The sequence below is a fragment of the Rhinoderma darwinii genome, chromosome 1 (genome assembly GCF_050947455.1).
Source record: "Rhinoderma darwinii isolate aRhiDar2 chromosome 1, aRhiDar2.hap1, whole genome shotgun sequence".
In the NCBI taxonomy this organism is placed as follows: Eukaryota; Metazoa; Chordata; class Amphibia; order Anura; family Rhinodermatidae; genus Rhinoderma; species Rhinoderma darwinii.
Window position 1 is genome coordinate 448,154,812 of NC_134687.1, and position 21,410 is coordinate 448,176,221.

Consider the following 21,410-nt stretch of genomic DNA (forward strand, 5'->3'; position numbering starts at 1 on the left):
GTGGCAATAAATTGTAATGCATTACAGAAATATTTGTTTGTGCAGTCCCTATTCACTTAACCATGAATTAATTAGTTGGAAAACCCCTATAAGGTGTGGCCTACTTAATGGGTGAAGTCTAAAGGTTCTTTTACATGGGCTAATGATTGGGTGAACGTGCGCTTGTATAAACGATGGTTCCTGATCATTGGACTGTATAAACAGGTCAGCGATCAGCTTATCTCATAGTTTATGTGGCCAAAATAATAGTTGCATATCGACAGCACATCTCCTCGTATAAACATGGGATGTGCTGCTGACAAGATGTGATATCTATGAGAACGAATGATTGTATTAACGATAGTTCATCCATATACGATTTGACCATTGCTCCATGTAAATGTCGATCACCGCTCATTAACAGCAAGGAAATATGACCGTTTAAAACTAACCTAAGGGTCTTATCACACGACCCGATAAGGGGCGTGAAAACGAGCGCCAATCAACGGGACAGCTCGTTGATTGGCGCTCGTGTGTTCCTTTCACAAGGAGCTATAATCAGTAATGAATGGGGATGAGCGATCATTACTACGATCGTTCGTCCCCATACAATTCCATCATGTCAGCAGAACATCTCCCTGGGAGATGTGCTGCCGACAATGATGATATTTATTGCAGCATAAACAAGCAGATCAGCCGATGAACAAGCATTTGCTCGTTCATCGGCTGATAGTTGCCCTGTTTACACGAGGCAATGATCGGGAACGCTCGTTTGCCTGATCATTGGCCCGTGTGAAAGAGCCTTAAGGAGACAGAAAATCGGTGCCTACAGGCTCCTCAGTTGTAAATGCCGTACTGTCCATAAAATTAGCAACTGACGTCACATTTTCTGTGGTCTAAAAATCCTGTTACATAAACTGGATGAACGTTTACAGTCAATTTAGATCTTATGCAGTTTTTATATATTTGTCTGTGGAAATCAATAAGAATAATGATAGAGAACAATAGATTGTCCTTAAATGTACTTTTAGGGTATGTTCACAGAGGGCGGATACGCTGCGTAAAAGCACACAGTGTATCCGCCCTGGGTGCCGCAGGGAATTAGGGCCGAAAAACCGCACCAAATTGTGGTTCCGTTTTTTGCCCGGAAGTCCACTGCGGAAAACTGCACATAAAAAAAAAAAGTTTCATACTTACATAGCCATGGTGATGCGTCCCTCTGCCGTCCTGCAGCCCAGCCTCTTGGGATGACGTTTCATCCCACATGACCACTGCAGCCTGTGATTGGCTGCAGTGGTCAAATGAGATGAAACGTCATCCCAGGAGGCAGCCCTGGACGGAGAAGCACAGAATTCTGGGTAAGCACAAGCTTTTCCACTGCAAAAATCGCAACATCTGCTATTTGTTGCGGGTTTTACCTCCAATTTTTCACTGTTAATTTCCTCTTACTATATTTGTATTCTGTTATTCAGTTATGTTTCACTATACACATTCAGGTTAACTCAATTCAATGGGAAAACCCGCAAACAAGAAAGCAGCGCTTACGCAAATACAATTGACATGCTGCGGATTAAAAAACAGTTCAATTTATGAGCGTTTTTTTCCGCTTATCATTTGTGTGGATGAGGTTTGTTCAAATCTCATTCACTCTGCTGCCACTGTATTATGCTGCGGATTTTCCACAACTAAATCCATTTCAGAAAATCTGCAGTATTTACGTTACGTGTGAACTTATCCTTAAAAACCTGATTGTAGCTTGAGATGTCTTGACGGCTTCCAAGCTGCTTTTACCATTCTCTATTGTCAATACAGGAACAATGCAGATTTGAGCTAAACAGCTAAGTCACTTCTGACAGCCTGGTTACTAGGGATCTACTGAATAACAAATTAAAGTCCTGGCCAAAAGTTTTGAGACTGACACAAATTTTGGTTTTCACAAAGTTTGCTGCTTCAATTTTTATAGTGGCAACTTGCATTAACTCTAGATTGTTATGAAGAGTGATCAGATTAATTGCAACTAATTGCAAATACATTCCTTGCCATGAAAATTAACTTAATCACAAAATCCTAATTTCCACTGCATTTTAGCCCTGCCACAAGATGACCTGCTAACATCATTTCAGTGATCTTCTCGTTAGCTCAAGAGAAAGTGTTAATAAGGACAAGGCAGCTGATATCACTCTGTCATGCTGATTGAATTATAAGAGCAGACTGGTTGCTTTAAAAGGAGGATGGTGCTGGAAATCATTGTCTTTTTCTGTTAACCATGGTTACCTCCAAGGAAACATGTGCAGTCATCATTGCTTTGCATCAAAAGAGCTTTACAGGCAAGGACATTGTTGCTTATAAGATTGCCTCTAAATCAACCATTTATCGGATCATCAAAAACGTCAAGAAGAGAGGTTCAATTGTTGTGAAGAAGGCTTTAGGGCGCCCAAGAAAGTCCAGCAAGTATCAGTACCATCTCTTAAAGATGGGATCGGTTCAACACCAGTGCAGAGCTTGCTCAGGAATGTCTGTAGGCAGGTGTCAGTGCATCTGCACACACAGTGAGGGGAATGCTTTTGGAGGCTGATTTGATGTCAAGAAGGGCAGCAAAAAAGCCACTTCTCTCCATGATAAACATCAAGAACAGACTGCCATTCTGCAGGAAGTACAGGGATTGGACTGCAGAGGACTGAGATAAAGTTATTTTCTCTGATGAAGCTCCCTTCAGACTGTTTGGCACATCTGGAAGAACGATTGTCCGGAGAAGAAAAGGTGAGTGCTACCATGAGTCCTGTGTCATGCCAACAGTAAAGCATCCTGAGACCATTCATGTGTGGGGTTGCTTTTCATCCAAGGGAGTGGGTTCACTCAATATTGACTAAGAACACTTCCATAAATAAAGAATGGTATCTAAACATCTTCCAAGAGCAACTTCTCCCAACGATCCAGGAGCAATTTGGTGATGAACAATGCTTTTTTCAGCAAGATGGAACACCATGTCACAAGGCAAAAGTCATAAGTGGCTCGGTGAACAAAAACATTAAAATTTTGGGTCCATGGCAAGGAAACTCCCCAGATCTCAATCCCATTGACAACCTGTGGTCAATACTCAAAAAGCAGGTGGACAAACAAAAACACAGGAATTGTGAAACTCCAAGCAGTGATCAGGCAAGAATGGGTTGCCATCAGTCAGGATTTGGCCCAGAAACTGATATCCAGCATGCCAGGGCCAATTGCAGAAGTCTTGAAAAATAAGGGTAAACACTGTAAATATTGAGTCTTTGCATAAGCTTGATGTATCTGTCAATAAAAGTTAAAAAACGTATGAAATGCTTATACAGTGAAGGAAATAAGTATTTGATCCCTTGCTGATTTTGTCAAAGTCATGAACAGTCTAGAATTTTTAGGCTAGGTTAATTTTACCAGTGAGAGATAGATTATATAAAAAAAAAAAAATCACATAGTCAAAATTATATATATTTTCTATTGGTCAAAGGTGACAGACAACTGTAATCCATTTGTGTTAGAAATCAATATTTATTAGAAGTTATTAACCCCTTGCGTACCTTCGCCGTAATAGTACATCGCTGGCCGCTTATTCCAGCGTACCTTCGCCGTACTATTACGGAGCAGGAATAAACTGTCACTATGTGAAATCACATAGTGATATAACAGCGGTGGCAGCTGTCATTGACAGCTAACCGTCTCTGCTACTGGCCTGGGGACCAATTTGCAGTCCCCAATGCCGGCGATTGCTGTGATTAGTCAGTCTCTGAAGACTGACCAATCACAGCCGTCTGTGACGTCGTCTGCAGGAGAAAGTTCCTGTCACTTTCTCTGATCTCATTTCTGTGAGATACGTGAGGGGATCAGAGAAAGCGGTGTAAAAAAACAAAAACACTATTTTTATTAACCCCTTCCCGAAAATGGGCGTATAGTAACACCCTGAGGATGAAGCGGGCACAGGAGCTGTGCTCGCTCCATCTTCATCGATGTCGGCTGTAATATACAGCCGACATCCCACTGCAACTACAGCGATCACTGTCCTCTCCGTTCGCTGTAGTTTAACCCCTTAAATGCTGCTGTCAATAGCGACAGCGGCATTTAAGTGATTGATACAGAGGGAGGGGGCTCCCTCTGCACCCCACTGCCCCTTCCCCCCCCCCCCCCGTGAAAAATCGCGGGGTTCTGATGGTTGCAATGGCAACCAGGAAGCCTAGCAACGGCTTCCTGGTTGCCAAGTACGGGAGCCTATTAGGTCCTGCCCAAGGCAGGACGTAATAGGCTCAACTGTCAGTTGTAAAGTGACAGTTACAATACACTGCACTACATCAGTACATACAGAAGTAGTGCAGTGTATTGTACTGGGGATCAGAAGATCAGATCTTCCAGTCCCCTAGTATGTGTAAAATAAAAAGTGAAAAAAAGTAAAAAAAAAGTTTTAGATAAATAAAGAAATAAAAGTTTTACGTAATAAAAACAATAATCGCCTTGTTTCCCTGATCAAGCCCTTTAGAATTAGAAAAAAAATGAAAAAAAAGACAAAAACTAGACCTAATAGGTATCGCCGCGTTCGTATTGGCCTGACCTAAAAAAATATCATATTATTTATCCCGCACGGTGAACACCGTAAAAAAAATACCATAAAAAACAATGGCAGAATTTCCTTTTTTGGTCACGTTGTTTCCAAAAAAATGGAATAAAAAGTGATCAAAAAGTCGCGCGTAGCCAAACATGGTACCAATAAAAACTACAGTGTGTCACGCAAAAAACAAGCCCTCACGAAGCTCCGTCGACGAAAAAATAAAAAAGTTATGGCTCTCAGGACATGGTGACACTAAAACATTTTATTTAGAAAAAAGTGTTTTTTTTTGTAAACGTAGTAAAATATATAATAACTATATAAATTTGGTATTGCCATAATCGTATCAAACCGCAGAGTAAAGTAAACATGTTGTTTATGCTGCACAGAGAACGCCGGTAAAAAATTATAAAAAAAATAGTGAAAGAATTTCTGTTTTTTGGTCTCCTCACCTCAGAAAAAATGGAATAAAAACTGATCAAATTATCGCATGTACCCCAAAATGATACTAATAAAAACGACAGCTCGTTCCATGAAAATCAAGCACTCACACAGCTCGTCCACGGAAAAATAAAAAGTTATGACTCTTGGAACGCAATAATGCAAAACGACGGCCCAGACTAATTTATATGTTCAGCAGTTCTTCACCTAAAACCCCACGTCATCATTTGCAGCCCCCACTGGTAGACCCTGTAAATGCAGCGGAAACTATGACATTTTGGGGTCTGTGCTACATATGGGGCTAGTGAAGAAGTCAAAGATTAGGCAATGCTGGAGTGCGGATGTTTTGTACAATACCACGGACACCCTTTAGAAGTGCGACTCCTGCACCCAATAATCCAGCCTGTGCATAAAGGCTTGGTTCAAAGCGTAGTCACTATCCAGGGATAATTAATTTTATTATTCATTCTCCCCATTATTACATCATCCTATTATGACCTGTTGCACTCCGCCCAGCTTACATATACCCTGATATACTCCGCACAGTTTACATATACCCTGATACACTCCGCCCAGCAAACATATACCCTGATAAACTCCGCCCAGCTTACATATACCCTGATGTACTCCGCCCAGCTTACATATACCCTGATGTACTCCGCCCAGCTTACATATGCCCTGATGTACTCCGCCCAGCTTACATATACCCTGATGTACTCCGCCCAGCTTACATATACCCTGATGTACTCTGCACAGTTTACATATACCATGATGTACTCCGCCCAGCTTACATATACCCTGATGTACTCCGCCCAGCTTACATATGCCCTGATGTACTCCGCCCAGCTTACATATACCCTGATATACTCCGCACAGTTTACATATACCCTGATACACTCCGCCCAGCAAACATATACCCTGATAAACTCCGCCCAGCTTACATATACCCTGATGTACTCCGCCCAGCTTACATATACCCTGATGTACTCCGCCCAGCTTACATATGCCCTGATGTACTCCGCCCAGCTTACATATACCATGATGTACTCCGCCCAGCTTACATATACCCTGATGTACTCTGCACAGCTTACATATACCCTGATGTACTCCGCGCATCTTACATATACCCTGATGTACTCCGCCCAGCTTACATTTACCCTGATGTACTCCGCACAGCTTACATATACCCTGATACACTCCGCCCAGCTTACATATGCCCCCATATTATAAACTGAAACACCAGTAAAACACTAACAAAACTACTACCAAGCAAAATCTGCGCTCCAAAAGCCAAATGGCGCTCCTTCTGGGACTGGCAGTGTTCCCAAACAGCAGTTTATGACCACATATGGGGTATTACCGTACTCTGGAGAACCGCTTAACAATTTATGGGGCGTATGTCTCCAGTGGTACAAGCTGGGCCCAACGCATTGGGCACTGAAATAGCATATATGTGGAAAATGTCAATTTTCAATCTGCAACATCCAATTTGCACTAATTTCTGCAAAACCTTTGGGGGTCAAAATGCTCACTACACTTCTAGATGAATTCCTTGAGGGGTGTAGTTTCCTAAATGGGGTCACTTCTCGGGAGTTTTCACTGTACTGGTACCTCAGCGCAATGCAACATGGCGTCAAAAACAAATTTTGTAAAATCTCCACTCCAAAAACGAAATTGCACTTTTTCCGTTTAGACCCTTGCCGTATGTCCAAATAGCCGTTTACAACCACATATGGGGTATTTCCGTAATCAGGAGAAATTGTGTAACACATTTTGGGGTGCCTTTTCTCCTGTATTCCTTATGGAAATGAAAAATTCTGAGCTAAAGCTACAGGTTATTGGAAAAAAAAAATGTTTTCATTTTCACGGACCAATTCTAATAAAATCTATAAAACACCTGAGGGCTCAAAATGCTCACTACACCTCTAATTTAATTCTTTCAGGGGTATAGTCTCCAAATTGCGATCACATCTGGGGAATTTATACTGTACTGGTACTTCAGGGGCTCTGCAAATGCGACATGGCCCCCAGAAACCAATTCAGCAAAATCTGAGCTGCAAAATCCAAATGGTGCTCCGTCCCTTCTGAGCCCTGCCGTGGGTCCAAACAGCGGTTTATTACCACATATGGGGTATTACCGTAATCAGGAGAAATTGCTTTACAAATGTTGAGGTGCTTTTTCTCCTTTATTCCTTATAAAAATTAGAAAATTCTGCGTTTTTTCCAAAAAAAAGTCTCTTTTCATCTTCACAGACTAATTCCAATAAATTCAGCAAAAAACCTGTGGGGTCAAAATGCTAACTATACCACTAGAAAAATTCCTTGAGGGGTATAGTTTCCAAAATGGGGTCACTTTTTGGGGGATTCCACTGTTTAGGTCCCTCCAGGGCGTTGCAAACGTGACACGGCACTGAAAACCATTCCAGTAAAATCAGAGCTCCAAAATCCAAATGGGGATCCTTCCCTTCTGAGCCCTGCTGTGGGTCCAAACAGCAGTTTATTATCACATATGGGGTATTTCCGTAATCGTGAGAAATTGCTTTACAAATGTTGGGGTGATTTCTCTCCTTTATTTCTTGCAAAAATTAGAAATTTTTACGTTTTTCCAGAAAAAAAGTAGATTTTCATTTTCACAGACTAACTCCAGAAAATATAGCAAAATACCTGTGGGGTCAAAATGCTAACTATACCCCTAGATAAATTCCCTGAGGGGTGTAGTTTAAAAAATGGGGGTCACTTTTGGGGGTTTCCACTGTTTTGGCACCACAAGACCTCTTCAAACCTGACAAGGTGCCGAAAATATATTCTGAAAAAAGGAGGCCCCAAAATCCAAGAGGTGCTCCTTTGCTTCTGAGGCCTGTGTTTCAGTCCATTAGCGCACTAGGGCCACATGTGGGATATTTCTAAAAACTGTAGAATCTGGGCAATAAATATTGAGATGCGTTTCTCAGGTAAAACCTTCTGTGGTACAGAAGAAAATGTATTACATATGAATTTTGTAAAAACAAAATTAAATTTGAAAATTTCAGCTCTACTTTCCTTCAATTCCTGTAAAACGCCTAAAGGGTTGAAACACTTTCTGAATGCTGTTTTGGATACTTTGAGGGGTGCAGTTTTCAAAATGGGGTGTTTTATGGGGGTTTCTAATATATAGGGCACTCAAAACCACTTCAGAACTGAGCTCGTCCCTGAAAAAATAGCTTTTTGAAATTTTCTTAAAAATATGAGAAATTGCTGCTAAAGTTCTAAGCCTTGTAATGTCCTAGAAAAATAAAAGGATGTTCAAAAAACGATGCAAACATAAAGTAGATATATGGGAGATGTTAATTAGTAATTATTTTGTGTGGTATTACTATCTGTTTTACAAGCAGATACATTTAAAATTGGAAAAATCATAATTTCTTCATATTTTCTCTAAATGTTGGTGTTTTTCACAAATAAGCAATGAATTTATCGACCAAATTTTTGCACTAAACTAAAGTACAATATGTCACGAGAAAACAATCTCAGAATCAATTGGATAGGTAAAAGCATTCCAGAGTTATTACCACATAAAGTGATACATGTCAGATTTGAAAACATGGGTCTGGTCCTCAAGGCCAAAATGAGCTGGGTACTCAAGGGGTTAATGACTTCCTCTGCCATGATCTCTTCCTTACAGAGTCTTCATCCTGTTCCTTATTGGAGTAAGCATTGCCTGGGTTCCTATCCTGCAGTCTGCACAGAGTGGACAATTATTTGATTATATGCAGTCCATCACTAGTTACTTAGGACCACCAATTGCCTCTGTCTTCTTTCTGGCTATCTTCGTGAAGAGAGTTAATGAGCAGGTCAGTAAAAATTACCAGTTGGTTGTCTGATTACCTTTGGCCGATAGCATTACAAACATTTTTTTTTTAAAACACACAAAAGATTCTGTAACCAGGAGAAGAAAAAAAAACACTCCTTAATTGGCCAATTATACCATAAACTTTAAGCTACGACTAATGACTGGACAAAATAATCCAACACAATAGATCAACATTTTAACAAATTGTTTTGGTTATTATTGGTTAATTGCACTAAGTGTGGCCAATTAATGGCCAAAAATCTGGAAAAACATGCCATCTCTGTGCCAGTTCTAGGCACTGATTCCCATTGTCAACCTTGTATACATTTTCGACCCTGATGAAGGAAAAAGCCCTGCCCCTTTTTAACTGCCTTTCTTTGGTCTTTAAAAGAAGCAGAGTAGATTTAATGGTGTTCTGGGGATTTTATATTAGACCAGGCGATCACACCCAAGGGTACATTTTATGGGGTGCATAAACTTGCACAGTACAAAAAAATTGTGACAAAATATATTTATACTAACCTCTAACTGAATTTTAGCACTGAATGATGAATGTGAGCCACCAATCTAGTCTAATGGGGAGAGTCAGACTGTCTCCTAATGTGGCCTGTCTGGATTTTACCCTGTCAAATCCTTTATTCCTCCTGGAGATAACCTCCTCCTTTTGAAATAAGATGCATGTTCAGCCAAGCTGGGGGAGTCAGAGAACATAGCCAATATTAATATTTAACCATATGAATCTGTAATTTAACAATGCTTTACCTTAGGTGGTTGGGATTTACTGATGACCAGTTTTTCATGTTTTTCTTCAGGGAGCTTTCTGGGGATTAATAATTGGACTATTTATTGGCCTGTCACGGATGATCGCAGAATTTGCTTACGGCACTGGAAGTTGTGTGAAGCCCAGCAACTGCCCAAAAATCATTTGCGGAGTGCACTATCTATATTTTGCAATCATTCTGTTTGCAGCATCCAGCATCATTGTATTGGCAGTGTCCTTCATGACTAAACCCATCCCTGACAAACACGTGAGTGAAAAACAGATATAATATATTGGTTATTCACATTCATAAAGAGTATACCATTCAATGGCAGTCATAGGGAAATCCAATATGAACAATATTTTACAGTTAAAACCTTTATAAAAATATTCTATTTGTTAATACATTTATTTACTTCTCTCGTACTGTTGTTTAGGCTATAAGTGAGAAATTCTGCTGGTTCCGTCTTGTAATATATATGCAGTTTGCCTACACTCTGTCAAACTGCAGTGATTTTAAAGAGGACCCGTCAGTTCTCCTGTCATGTCTGTTTCAGTAAATACTTGTATTCTCCATGAAATAACAATTCTGGAGCATCTTTTGTTAGAACTCATTGTGCCGTTTCTGTTATTTCTCCAGAAGAGGCTGGACGCAGCCTGCAGGGCTTAAGGGGAAGCCTCCATGACCTCACTGGTAGGGAAAGGGTTAATAGGTAAGGGAGAGTTGGAGGGAGAGTTAGGAGGAGGTGGAGGAGGGACAAGGAGGAGTCAGGGGGCCGTTGCTGAGCTTCCCGCTGTTTGCGGCATTGAGCCGGAAGCAGCGGGAGGAGTAACACAGGGAGAGACAAGCTCCCCGTTGCCCGCGCTTATAACAATGTCGGAGGCCGTATTATTAGAGCGGCTGCGTGCCGCTGATGTGCACCACGGTCCCGGATGGCTTGAGGAGACCGTGGCTGCATTAACTAGGATCCCGGACGCCGTTTCGCCACGCCAGGCCCGGCGTTCGGGGTCTGTTGCAGGGGACAGGCTCCCCTCCCCCGGCCCCCTTACTAGCATTACTATGGCGGCGGGGGGGGAGTCGGCAACAACCGCTCCTGCTCGGAGCAGGCTGAGAGCGTTGCCGGGGGTGACGGCGACTCAGGCCGGGTCGACCCGTCCCTCCCGGCGGTCCCGACCTCCAGAGCGCCTCAGTCCTGAGGCAGTCCCGCGGACACGGCGTCGCAGAGGGAGCCCGATCTCGGACGCTGCAGGCCAGGCAGCTGGGAGGACCGCCCCTTCCCAGGCCCTGCGTCCTGGCAGGAATCCCAAGCCGCGACGGGGTCCGGCGGTAAGCAGGGAGTCGCAGGCCGGGCTCCCTGTCACCCCTCCCCCATCGGATGGAAGATTCGGAGGACAAGGTACGGCCGCCCCGCCTGGTGATGTTCCGGCCAGGGGGCAGGCTTCTTCAGGATCAGCGAGACGGACGTCTAGATCTGCAGCGACGTCGAGGCAACAGGTCCGGTCGGAAGTCTGGGTCCCGGCGGTCGGGCGGCAGGTTGCCGGCCCATCGGTCAGCGCGTCCTCATCCCCGTTCCGAAGATGTCGTTTGGATGGACAGTCGTCGGCGAGAGAAGAGCTGGAGGAAGGTGAACTGGACGTGTATCGTCGAGGTCAGGATGGTCCGGCTGACGGGAACACAGCGCCTGTGCAGCCCGGTGAGTGTATAACTCCATCATTGTCATATCCAGCGATTTTTATGTCGGGTATCGGCGGGGGGGCTGCTAGCGTCGCATCGGTGGCCGGTAGTGGCGCGGGCGGGCGCGATGGCGCGGGTTTGGCAGACTTAGTGGGTTGCTTGAGAGAGCTGGTCGGGCGCCTAGATAGGGCGGTGGCGCCGGTAGTCACGGAAGTGTCCCCGGCGGTAGTTGGGGAGGGTCCCAGGGAAGGGGGATTGTTACAAGCGCGGCCCGTAACGGCGGTTAGAGAGGCGGTCGCGGTGTCGGTACAGACCGAGGCGCAAAACGATGGCGATCGGGTGCGTATTGATGATCGCGCTCGTGGGGAGGTGTATGTGTGTTTCGAAGGTCCGTTGGGGGCGCATTTAAAGCAGGAGGTGCGTGAGCGGATCTGGAAGGACGAATATGTAGAGATTTTTTCTCTCTTGCCGCTCGCTAAATTTAATTTGGATAAGGGCAAGCGGGACGAGAGTAAAAAGGACGAGGAGGAACGGCGGCGGTATAGGCTTATCCCGCAGACGTTCGTTAATTGGTCGCAGGCGTTCGCCATATTAGCCAGTGTGATAGGGGAAAAGGCGCCGGAAAATTGTTCGGCGTTGTTTTGTTATTTTGATGCTATTGGGGAGGCTCATAGGGCGTATGGGGGCCAGGCGTGGCTGCGATACGACGAGCAATTCCGTCAGCGAAAAGCGGTTCGGCCGGCGATTCGGTGGGACCAGAAGGATATTGCTCTCTGGTTACGGGTTACGGCTCCGGTTAGGCAGTCCTTTCCCGGGAGCGCCGGCCAAGGAGGCCAGTCTAGTCAGGTTGGACAAGGCGGCGGGGGAAAGGCAGGGTTTTGCTGGCAATTTAATGAAGGCCAGTGCAAGTTCGGGGCCACGTGCAAGTTCAAGCACGTGTGTTCGGAGTGTAATGGTGCATCACACGGGGCGGCGAAATGTATGCGGAAAAGGAGGTCAGGGAACCAGTCCTCCGCGGCTGGTCAAGGGGGTGTCACCGGTGAGGGTGGAAAAGATGGCCCCTTATCTAAATGAGTATCCGGACAGGGCGGCGGCTAAGTTGCTTTACGAGGGTTTTCGTGTTGGTTTCGTTATTCCCCCGCCTCCTTATGAGGTTCCGGTTACGCGGAGGAATTTAAAATCGGCTTACTCGCATGCCAAGGTCGTGTCGGACAAATTGTTAAAAGAAGTTTCGTTGGGTCGCATGTCAGGGCCTTTTGTTGAGTCGCCAGTAAAAGATTTAGTGGTGTCCCCGTTGGGTATTGTTCCTAAGCGCGAGCCCGTAAAATTTCGTTTAATTCAACACTTATCGTATCCCAAGGGTTCGTCGGTAAACGACGGGATAGATCACGAGTTGTGCTTCGTAGCCTATACCTCATTCGATAAGGCGGTGGGGTTAGTGCGGGCTGCGGGTCCGGGCGCGCTGCTAGAAAAAACCGAAATCGAGGCGGCGTTCAGGTTGTTGCCAGTTCATCCAGAAAGCCAACGGCTGTTGGGCTGTTTTTGGAATGGGGCCTTTTATGTGGATCGGTGCCTTCCGATGGGGTGTTCCCTTTCTTGTGCGTACTTCGAGGCGTTTAGTAGCTTCGTGGAGTGGGTAGCGAGGGGAGTATCCGGGGTCGACTCGTTGATCCATTACTTAGATGATTTCTTGTGCGTTGGCCCGGGGGGTTCGCCGGTTTGCGGTAATTTGCTTTATGCACTACAGAAGGTTGCAAGGGATTTTGGGATCCCTTTGGCGCCAGAAAAAACGGAGGGCCCAGTAGCGACGATTTTTTTTTGGGAATTGAAATAGATTCGGTGGCAATGGAGTGTCGTCTCCCTGCGGATAAGCTGGGTGCTTTGAGGCTGGAGGTACGGCGGGCTTGTAGACTGAAGAAAATGACGCTGCGGGAGCTTCAGTCGCTGCTGGGGAAGTTGAATTTCGCCTGCCGGATTATGCCAATGGGGAGGGTGTTTGGTAGACGGTTGGCAGCGGCAACGGCGGGAGTGCGTGCACCGCATCATTTTGTGCGGCTCAAGGAGGAGCACCGAGCTGATCTTCAGGTTTGGGATGACTTCTTGGGCCAGTACAATGGTCGCTCGCTGTGGATGGCCCCAGCGCAGGATACGAGTGATTTGAATAATTTTACGGATGCGGCTGGGGCGGGCGGTTTTGGAGCTTACGGGGGAGGTCCGTGGTGCGCAGGTCAATGGCCGGCTAGTTGGGTGTCCAGCGGACTCACGCGGAATCTGGCCCTGCTCGAGCTGTTCCCCATCGTGGTGGCGGCAACCATTTGGGGGGACAGGCTCAGGGATAAGAAGGTTCGTTTTTACTGCGACAACATGGGGGTGGTGCTGGCCATTAATAACATCACGGCGTCCTCTCCTCCTGTAGTTCAATTGTTGCGACATTTAGTGTTGGTATGTTTGTCGTGGAACGCGTGGGTGGTGGCGGTGCATGTGCCGGGGGTACGGAATTGCATCGCTGATGCTCTTTCTCGCTCGCAGTGGGACCGGTTTCGGCAATTGGCACCGGGAGCGGAACGTCTCGGTTTGGCTTGTCCGGAACATCTTTGGGATCTGGTCTCGGTCCCGTAGAACAACTGGTACAAAGGTCTTTGGCGCGCACGACGTGGAGTGCTTATTCTGCTTGTTGGAGGCAGTGGGAGGAGTGGGTAAGAGAGTTGGGTGACGTCAATACGGATAGAGACAGGTTGGTGGCACTTTTGTACTGGTTAGGGGACGCCTGGGAGGCGGGGTTTTCAGTGGCAAAGGTGAACCGGTTCATATCTGCGGTGGCGTTTGGTTTTAAGTTACGAGGCTTTCAAGATGTATCTAAGGAATTTTTGGGTTGGGCCGAGGTAGAGTGGAGGCGGATAGTAGAAGGCCTGTGTCGTTTGCTTTGCTTAGCCAAGTAGGGAAGGGTAAGCTGATAGTTTTGTTCGCCCTCCCGGGGTCGGTTATGTGCCCAGTAGAGTGCATGCGGGGTTTTTTAAGCCGCAAGCGGGGTCTCCAGATTTGCCTTTGTTACGTCATGTGGACGGGTCGTTTTGTCCAGGTTTCAGTTTGGAGATGTATTTAAGGAATGTCTGACGGCGGTTGGTGTCGCGGCGGGCTCATATTCATCTCATTCCTTCAGGTTTGGCGCAGCAACTGCAGCGGGGCGCTGGGGGTTGGATGATGAAGGGGTGCGGCGCATTGGTCGTTGGGAGTCCAACTGAGTTAAGTCCTATGTCCGCTCCATTTGTTATAATTGTTTTCCATTTCAGATTCGCCTCCGTGTTTGGTGTGGTTGCTGGGTCATTCGTACGTGCACTGGGTCATTCGTACGTGCCCGGACGGTCGCCAGTTGCGCATTCCGCGACAGGATGCGGTTGTGCATTGGCTGGGATTTAGAGGTATGTCATGGAGCAGGGGGTTGGCAGAATCCCAGACATAGGCCCGGCTTGATAGGGTTCCGGAGGTCTTAGTGTTGCACGTGGGTGGGGATGACTTAGGAGTCTGCCCCTTGCGTGAGTTGGTGCGGGATATCAAACACGATATGTTGGGTTTGTGGGTTTCTTATCCCAAGTTGGGGATAGTGTGGTCGGACATAGTCCCGAGGAAACATTGGCGGTTGGCTAGGTCAGTGAAAGAGTCAATAAGGCTCGCATTAAAGTTAATCGGGCGGTGTCCCGTTTCGTAGCAAAAATCGGGGGCATTTGTGTGCGGCACAGGGATTTGGAGTCAGGAGTGGGGAACTTCTGGAGGGGTGATGGGGTTCATCTGACCGAGGTTGGCATTGATCTTTGGAGCTTGGCGATAGCAGAAGGAATAGAAAGGGCGGTGGTGGTGTGGCGGAACTCACAGGCTTAAGGTGGTCAAGGCCTGTTTCGCTGTGGCGGGGGGAGTCCTTGAGGCCAGTCAGTACAAAATGGTGGGGGGGTCGCATCGGGGGTATGCGTCCCCCAAAAAAGGTACATGGTTGAAGACTTCATCGGGTGTTATCCCTTTGAAGTGGTCTTCTGGTAGAAGGTATATCACTTGAAGGCTTCATCGGGTGTTATCCCTTTGAAGTGGACTTCTAGTGGTCGGTATATCACTTGAGGGCTTCATCGGGTGTTATCCCCTTGAAGTGGACTTCTAGTGGTCGGTATATCACTTGAGGGCTTCATCGGGTGTTATCCCCTTGAAGTGGACTTCTAGTGGTTGGAGCCATCTGCAGAGGTGAACGGTGCTTCCGAGCTGGTTTACGGCTGGAGGTAATTGGTGGTTTGCAGATGGCTAATTCGGTGTGTTCTTAAAAAGGAACATCTGAAGGGGCTTCAAGGACTTCCTCTGCTCGGGTTAATGTTAACGTTAAATTGTTATGTACGATTCTGACCCATGTTGGGTCATGTGAATTATTAGGAGGAATTCTCTGGTGGATTCCTAACTAGTTATCCGAATGTTTCGGATTTAAATTGTTTTGATAAAACTGTGAAATTAATAAACGGCTGCTGTGGCCATTTCACATCCAACCTCGGTGTCACGTGTCTTTCCTAAAGGTGGGGGTGGAGGGATAAGATGGGTAAGGGAAGGTTCATTAACACACGACTCTACTTAGGAAGGTCAAGAAGAGGCTGGACGCAGCCTGCAGGGCTTAAGGGGAAGCCTCCATGACCTCACTGGTAGGGAAAGGGTTAATAGGTAAGGGAGAGTTGGAGGGAGAGTTAGGAGGAGGTGGAGGAGGGACAAGGAGGAGTCAGGGGGCCGTTGCTGAGCTTCCCGCTGTTTGCGGCATTGAGCCGGAAGCAGCGGGAGGAGTAACACAGGGAGAGACAAGCTCCCACCCTCCCGCCCTTTGTTTGTTACCCCTGTGGGTCTTTATGTACGTCCGTTTATGAGTGTTGTCTTTGTTTTGTGTGCTTATTTAACATGTTTTTCCTTTTTTCCCGGAGTAGGTTCTGTTGTCATGGCAGCTGGCGGGGGGAGTCCTTGAGGCCAGTCAGTACAAAATGGTGGGGGGGTCGCATCGGGGGTATGCGTCCCCCAAAAAAGGTACATGGTTGAAGACTTCATCGGGTGTTATCCCTTTGAAGTGGTCTTCTGGTAGAAGGTATATCACTTGAAGGCTTCATCGGGTGTTATCCCTTTGAAGTGGACTTCTAGTGGTCGGTATATCACTTGAGGGCTTCATCGGGTGTTATCCCCTTGAAGTGGACTTCTAGTGGTCGGTATATCACTTGAGGGCTTCATCGGGTGTTATCCCCTTGAAGTGGACTTCTAGTGGTTGGAGCCATCTGCAGAGGTGAACGGTGCTTCCGAGCTGGTTTACGGCTGGAGGTAATTGGTGGTTTGCAGATGGCTAATTCGGTGTGTTCTTAAAAAGGAACATCTGAAGGGGCTTCAAGGACTTCCTCTGCTCGGGTTAATGTTAACGTTAAATTGTTATGTACGATTCTGACCCATGTTGGGTCATGTGAATTATTAGGAGGAATTCTCTGGTGGATTCCTAACTAGTTATCCGAATGTTTCGGATTTAAATTGTTTTGATAAAACTGTGAGATTAATAAACGGCTGCTGTGGCCATTTCACATCCAACATCGGTGTCACGTGTCTTTCCTAAAGGTGGGGGTGGAGGGATAAGATGGGTAAGGGAAGGTTCATTAACACACGACTCTACTTAGGAAGGTCATGGAAATGTATGAATAAATTGACAATGGATTGTTACATTTCCCTTGTTAATAGGGTGTGTCCCTACACACTGTTGAATTCCGCTGCGGACACTCTGTAAGTAATGGTAAATAGATAAACTATGCCAACACTTTCTGATTGGTTGTGGTCCGACTACCAGGACTCCCACTTATCCTGAGAAGGAATAGGCTACAGCGCTGATTCAACACGGCATCCCCTTTACTGTTCTTTTCTGAACAGCGGCAGTACCTGCCACCTTCTATGCAGCACAAGCCAATGAGACCGCGCTGCAGTTCCCTGTGCAGCTGGTGGATGGAGGGCTGCTTTTCAAGGGAAACTTTAAAGGAGACGCAGCGTTAATGCAGTGCTGTATCTCACATCACTGTAAGTAATAACACATTGAGGGAGATTTATTAAGTAATTTGTGCCAATTTCCAAGCGTAAAAAGTGCAATCTGTAAAAAGTAAGGAGGAGCTTAACGGCAGTGGCCGGTTCACCCACGGGCCAACAAATTTACTATAATTTATGCCATGCATTGGTAGCTGATGTAGATTCCAATTTGTGGCGCACGGTCAACCCAAGATGAGCCAAATTTATTGAGAGCCGTGCAACTCTTAATAAATTTAGCGCATTTTACTCCATCAGGATTCTGTTTAAGACTGGCATATGAAATGCCAGTCTTAGTCAATTCCTCCTATATGTGCTTTATCTGATCTAAATAACTTGATAACATTTATATTGGCAGCTTCACCGATTGTGTTGGGTCTTGAGAAACAGTAAAGAGGAGAGGGAAGACCTGGATGCTAATGACTGGGTTAATGAAGAGGAGCTTCAAGATGAAGAATGCGAGGAAGGTTAGACATATAGGACTAAATAATATCTTCCCTTTTAGTATATAAATTATACATGAATATATTTTATGTTGCTTTTTTTCTACATTTTCTGTCCCCATTAATTTTAATGGGATTTTTTGTGGCATCAGTTTTTCATTGTTTTTGACAATAGATAATAAAATAATTTGCTAATTTTATACCCAGTTACAAAGACTGGAAACTGCATTCATTTGCTAATCTGCACTGAAGATATAACTTAAAGAGGCTCTGTCACCAGATTTTACAACCCCTATCTCCTATTGCAGCAGATCGGCGCTGCAATGGAGATAAGAGTAACGTTTTTGTTTTTTTTAAAACGAGCATTTTTGGCCAAGTTATGACCATTTTTATATTTATGCAAATGAGGCTTTCTAAAGTACAACTGGGCGTGTTTAAAGTTAAAGTACAACTGGGCGTGTATTGTGTATGTTACATCTGGGCGTTTTTACTTCTTTTACTAGCTGGGCGTTGTGAATGGAAGTGTATGATGCTGACGAATCAGCATCATCCACTTCTCTTCGTTACCACCCAGCTTCTGGCAGTGCACAGACACACAGCGTGTTCTCGCGAGATCACGCTGTGACATCACTCACTTCCTCCCACAGGAACTTCATCGCCCAGCTAGTAAAAGAAGTAAAAATGCCCAGATGTACATACACAATACACGCCCAGTTGTACTCTAACTTTAAACACGCCCAGTTGTACTTTAGAAAGCCTCATTTGCATAAATATAAAAATGGTCATACCTTGGCCAAAAATGCTCGTTTTTAAAAAAACAAAACGTTACTCTTATCTACATTGCAGCGCCGATCTGCTGCAATAGGAGATAGGGGTTGCAAAATCTGGTGACAGAGCCTCTTTAAATACACACATTTTTATTTTTTTTAAACTATCATTTGATAGAAAATGAAATTAGTTTCAAAATTCTGTGATGACTGATCTTACAACAATTCTTAATAGGTAAGCTCATTTTTTTTGTACAGAGTTCCAAGCCTCCTGCTACCCTTCACACAGTCATAAAATTAAAGAGGTATACCCATCTTTGCCATTTGTGGCATATCCACAGGATATGCCATAATGCCTAAAAGGTGTTGGTCCCACCTATGGGACACTCACCTATTGGGAGAACAGGGGTCTGGTGACACCCATTGACTAAATCCTGACCGCCACATTCTCCATACACTTCAATGGAGAAGTGGCGCGCTTGTTCACAGCTATCTCTATTAAAGTCTATATGAGATACCAATAAGCCAAGCAAACAAAAGTGCCTTTAATGGGAATAACCCATTAAATATATGGCTGTGTGAAGGGTAGCAGGAGATTTGGAGCTCTGTATCAAGAAAAAACATAGCTCCAGAACTTATAAAGATATAATATGAAATGAATCAGCACAATTTTGGACTTTTAAAGAAATAAAAATCAAATCTTGCATCCAAAAAAAGAATTTGGCCACGGTAATAGTACAAAATAATAACGACCTGGGAAAGGTTGACTTTTTTCAACATAACAATGTAACATAAATTCCAAAAGTGAAATCCTATTGTTAAAATGTCTTATGTACACAAAAATAAAACCCCGCAAATAACAAAAGTGTGAAACAGATACAAATCTCTTTACAAACTATGTAACACTTATTTTTATATTATTTGATGCAGTCAAGAAACAGAATTGCTGTAGGAAGGCATACAACTGGTTCTGTGGTTTTGAGGACACGAAAGCTCCAAAACTTAGCGAAGAGGAGAAGGCGGCCATGGAAGCAAAGATGACCGACACATCAGAACTGCCTCTCTGGAAGAATGTGGTCAATATTAATGGCATCATCCTGCTGGCTGTGGCTGTTTTTTGTCATGCCTACTTTGCGTAGATGTGATGCGATATTATTAGATATTGTTCGTTCCATCCACTTCCACAATAGATCAAAGATTAGATGGTTGGTTCTGTGACGTGTTATGTTCATATGAGAACCACTTGGTCGTGTAAAAAAGGAAAATTGGATGCTAAAGTGATTTACTAGGAAAATCTACCCTGTGGGTAATGTCTTACCCACGCAGCCCTACAAGAATTATACATCACGCACCAGGGTAAAGACATGTGCAGGTAATGAACTACATGAACTACATTGAGCTGTCATGCGTGGGTAGTGCAGAATGACTGCAATATTTTGCTCATTGAGTTATACATTTCTCAACAGTTGGAAATAATGGATAAAGTTATGCCCCTTACATTGTGGTTAAAATATTTTGTGTATTTTAATAAATAATACAAATGTTTTAAGACCGAATTCTAGATTCTTGTTTTGTTGTTGCATAATTTCCACAGAAGGATTTAATTATACTCAAATTAAAAAAAAATATAAATGATGCCGTGCAAAGACTTTTTATTTACGTACACAAACTAAGTAATAAAAATGTTGGAGCATAAAATTGAGAATTTTGAGAATTGAGAAAATTGAGAAAATTGTGACGGCCCGACGTTGGCCGTGTAAACGAGCACTGATCAATGAGACAGCTTGTTGATCGTCGCTCGTTTGCTCTTTTCATAAGCAGCTAGTATGCTGATGAGTGCTTGTTGCTCCGATTACTCGTCCCCTCATGTGGGCAGCGTGTCTCCCTGTTTACACAGATTGACTGTCACCAGAGCAGAGGCGTAGCTACACTTTTCTTCACATGGAGCAAAGTTTTAGTTTGGCACCCTCCCATCACGAATACTGTATGGCAGTATTATTTGAGCACTGTATGGTGGTATTATTAGGTCACTGTATGGTAGTATTATTTGAGCACTGTATGGCGGTATTATTTGAGAACTGTATGGATGTATCATTTGGTCACTGTATGGTAATATTAGAGTGCTGTATGGCAGTATTATTTGAGCACTGTATGGAGATATTATTTGAGAACTGTATGGATGTATAATTTGGTCACTGTATGGTAATATTATTAGAGTACTGTATGGTGGTATTACTTTGTCTGTTAAGGATCTGCCAGGCACAGCTTCTGTATCCACGCCCATAGGTAATCAGTCTGCACCTGCTTCTATGTCTGTGAGACTGACTCCATCTTCCACCACTCAGGATGGCAGGTTTAGGAGTGGGAGAGCCTATCACAGCCTGGCCAGACGGAGCTAGCTCCCGCCCTCTGTCTATTTATACCTGCCTTTCCTGTTCCTCCTTGCTTGTGATTCTTCTCTGTTGGTTTCCTGGCCCTTCTTGAACTACTTGTCCCTGCTTCGTATTGACCCTGGCTTACTGACTACTCTTCTGCTCTGCGTTTGGTACCTCGTACACTCCTGGTTTGACTCGACTTGATCACTACTCTCCTGCTCTGCGTTTGGCACCTCGTACTCTCCTGGTTTGACTCGGCTCGTTTACTACTCTTGTTGCTCACGGTGTTGCCGTGGGCAACTGCCCCGTTTCCCTTTGGTCTGTGTTTCCTTGTCTGGTTGTCTGTCGTGCACTTACTGAGTGTAGGGACCGTCGCCCAGTTGTACCCCGTCGCCTAGGGCGGGTCGTTACAAGTAGGCAGGGACTGAGTGGCGGGTAGATTAGGGCTCACTTGTCTGTTTCCCTATCCCTGTCATTACATAATCACAAGCCCATATACCTACTCTAC

The 21,410-nt window shown here is 44.9% G+C and overlaps 1 protein-coding gene across 1 annotated transcript in view; it reads left to right on the top strand.

Annotated features, from left to right (window-relative positions):
* Positions 1-20,118, top strand: part of SLC5A1 (solute carrier family 5 member 1) — a 77,145-nt gene extending 57,027 nt beyond the window's left edge. The window contains exons 10-13 of the mRNA XM_075831719.1: positions 8,652-8,820; positions 9,632-9,847; positions 17,676-17,784; positions 19,458-20,118. Coding sequence (XP_075687834.1) covers positions 8,652-8,820; positions 9,632-9,847; positions 17,676-17,784; positions 19,458-19,666 — 703 coding nt within the window. The 3' untranslated portion in view covers positions 19,667-20,118. The remainder of the gene's footprint in view (positions 1-8,651; positions 8,821-9,631; positions 9,848-17,675; positions 17,785-19,457) is intronic.
* Positions 20,119-21,410: the final 1,292 nt, after the last annotated feature.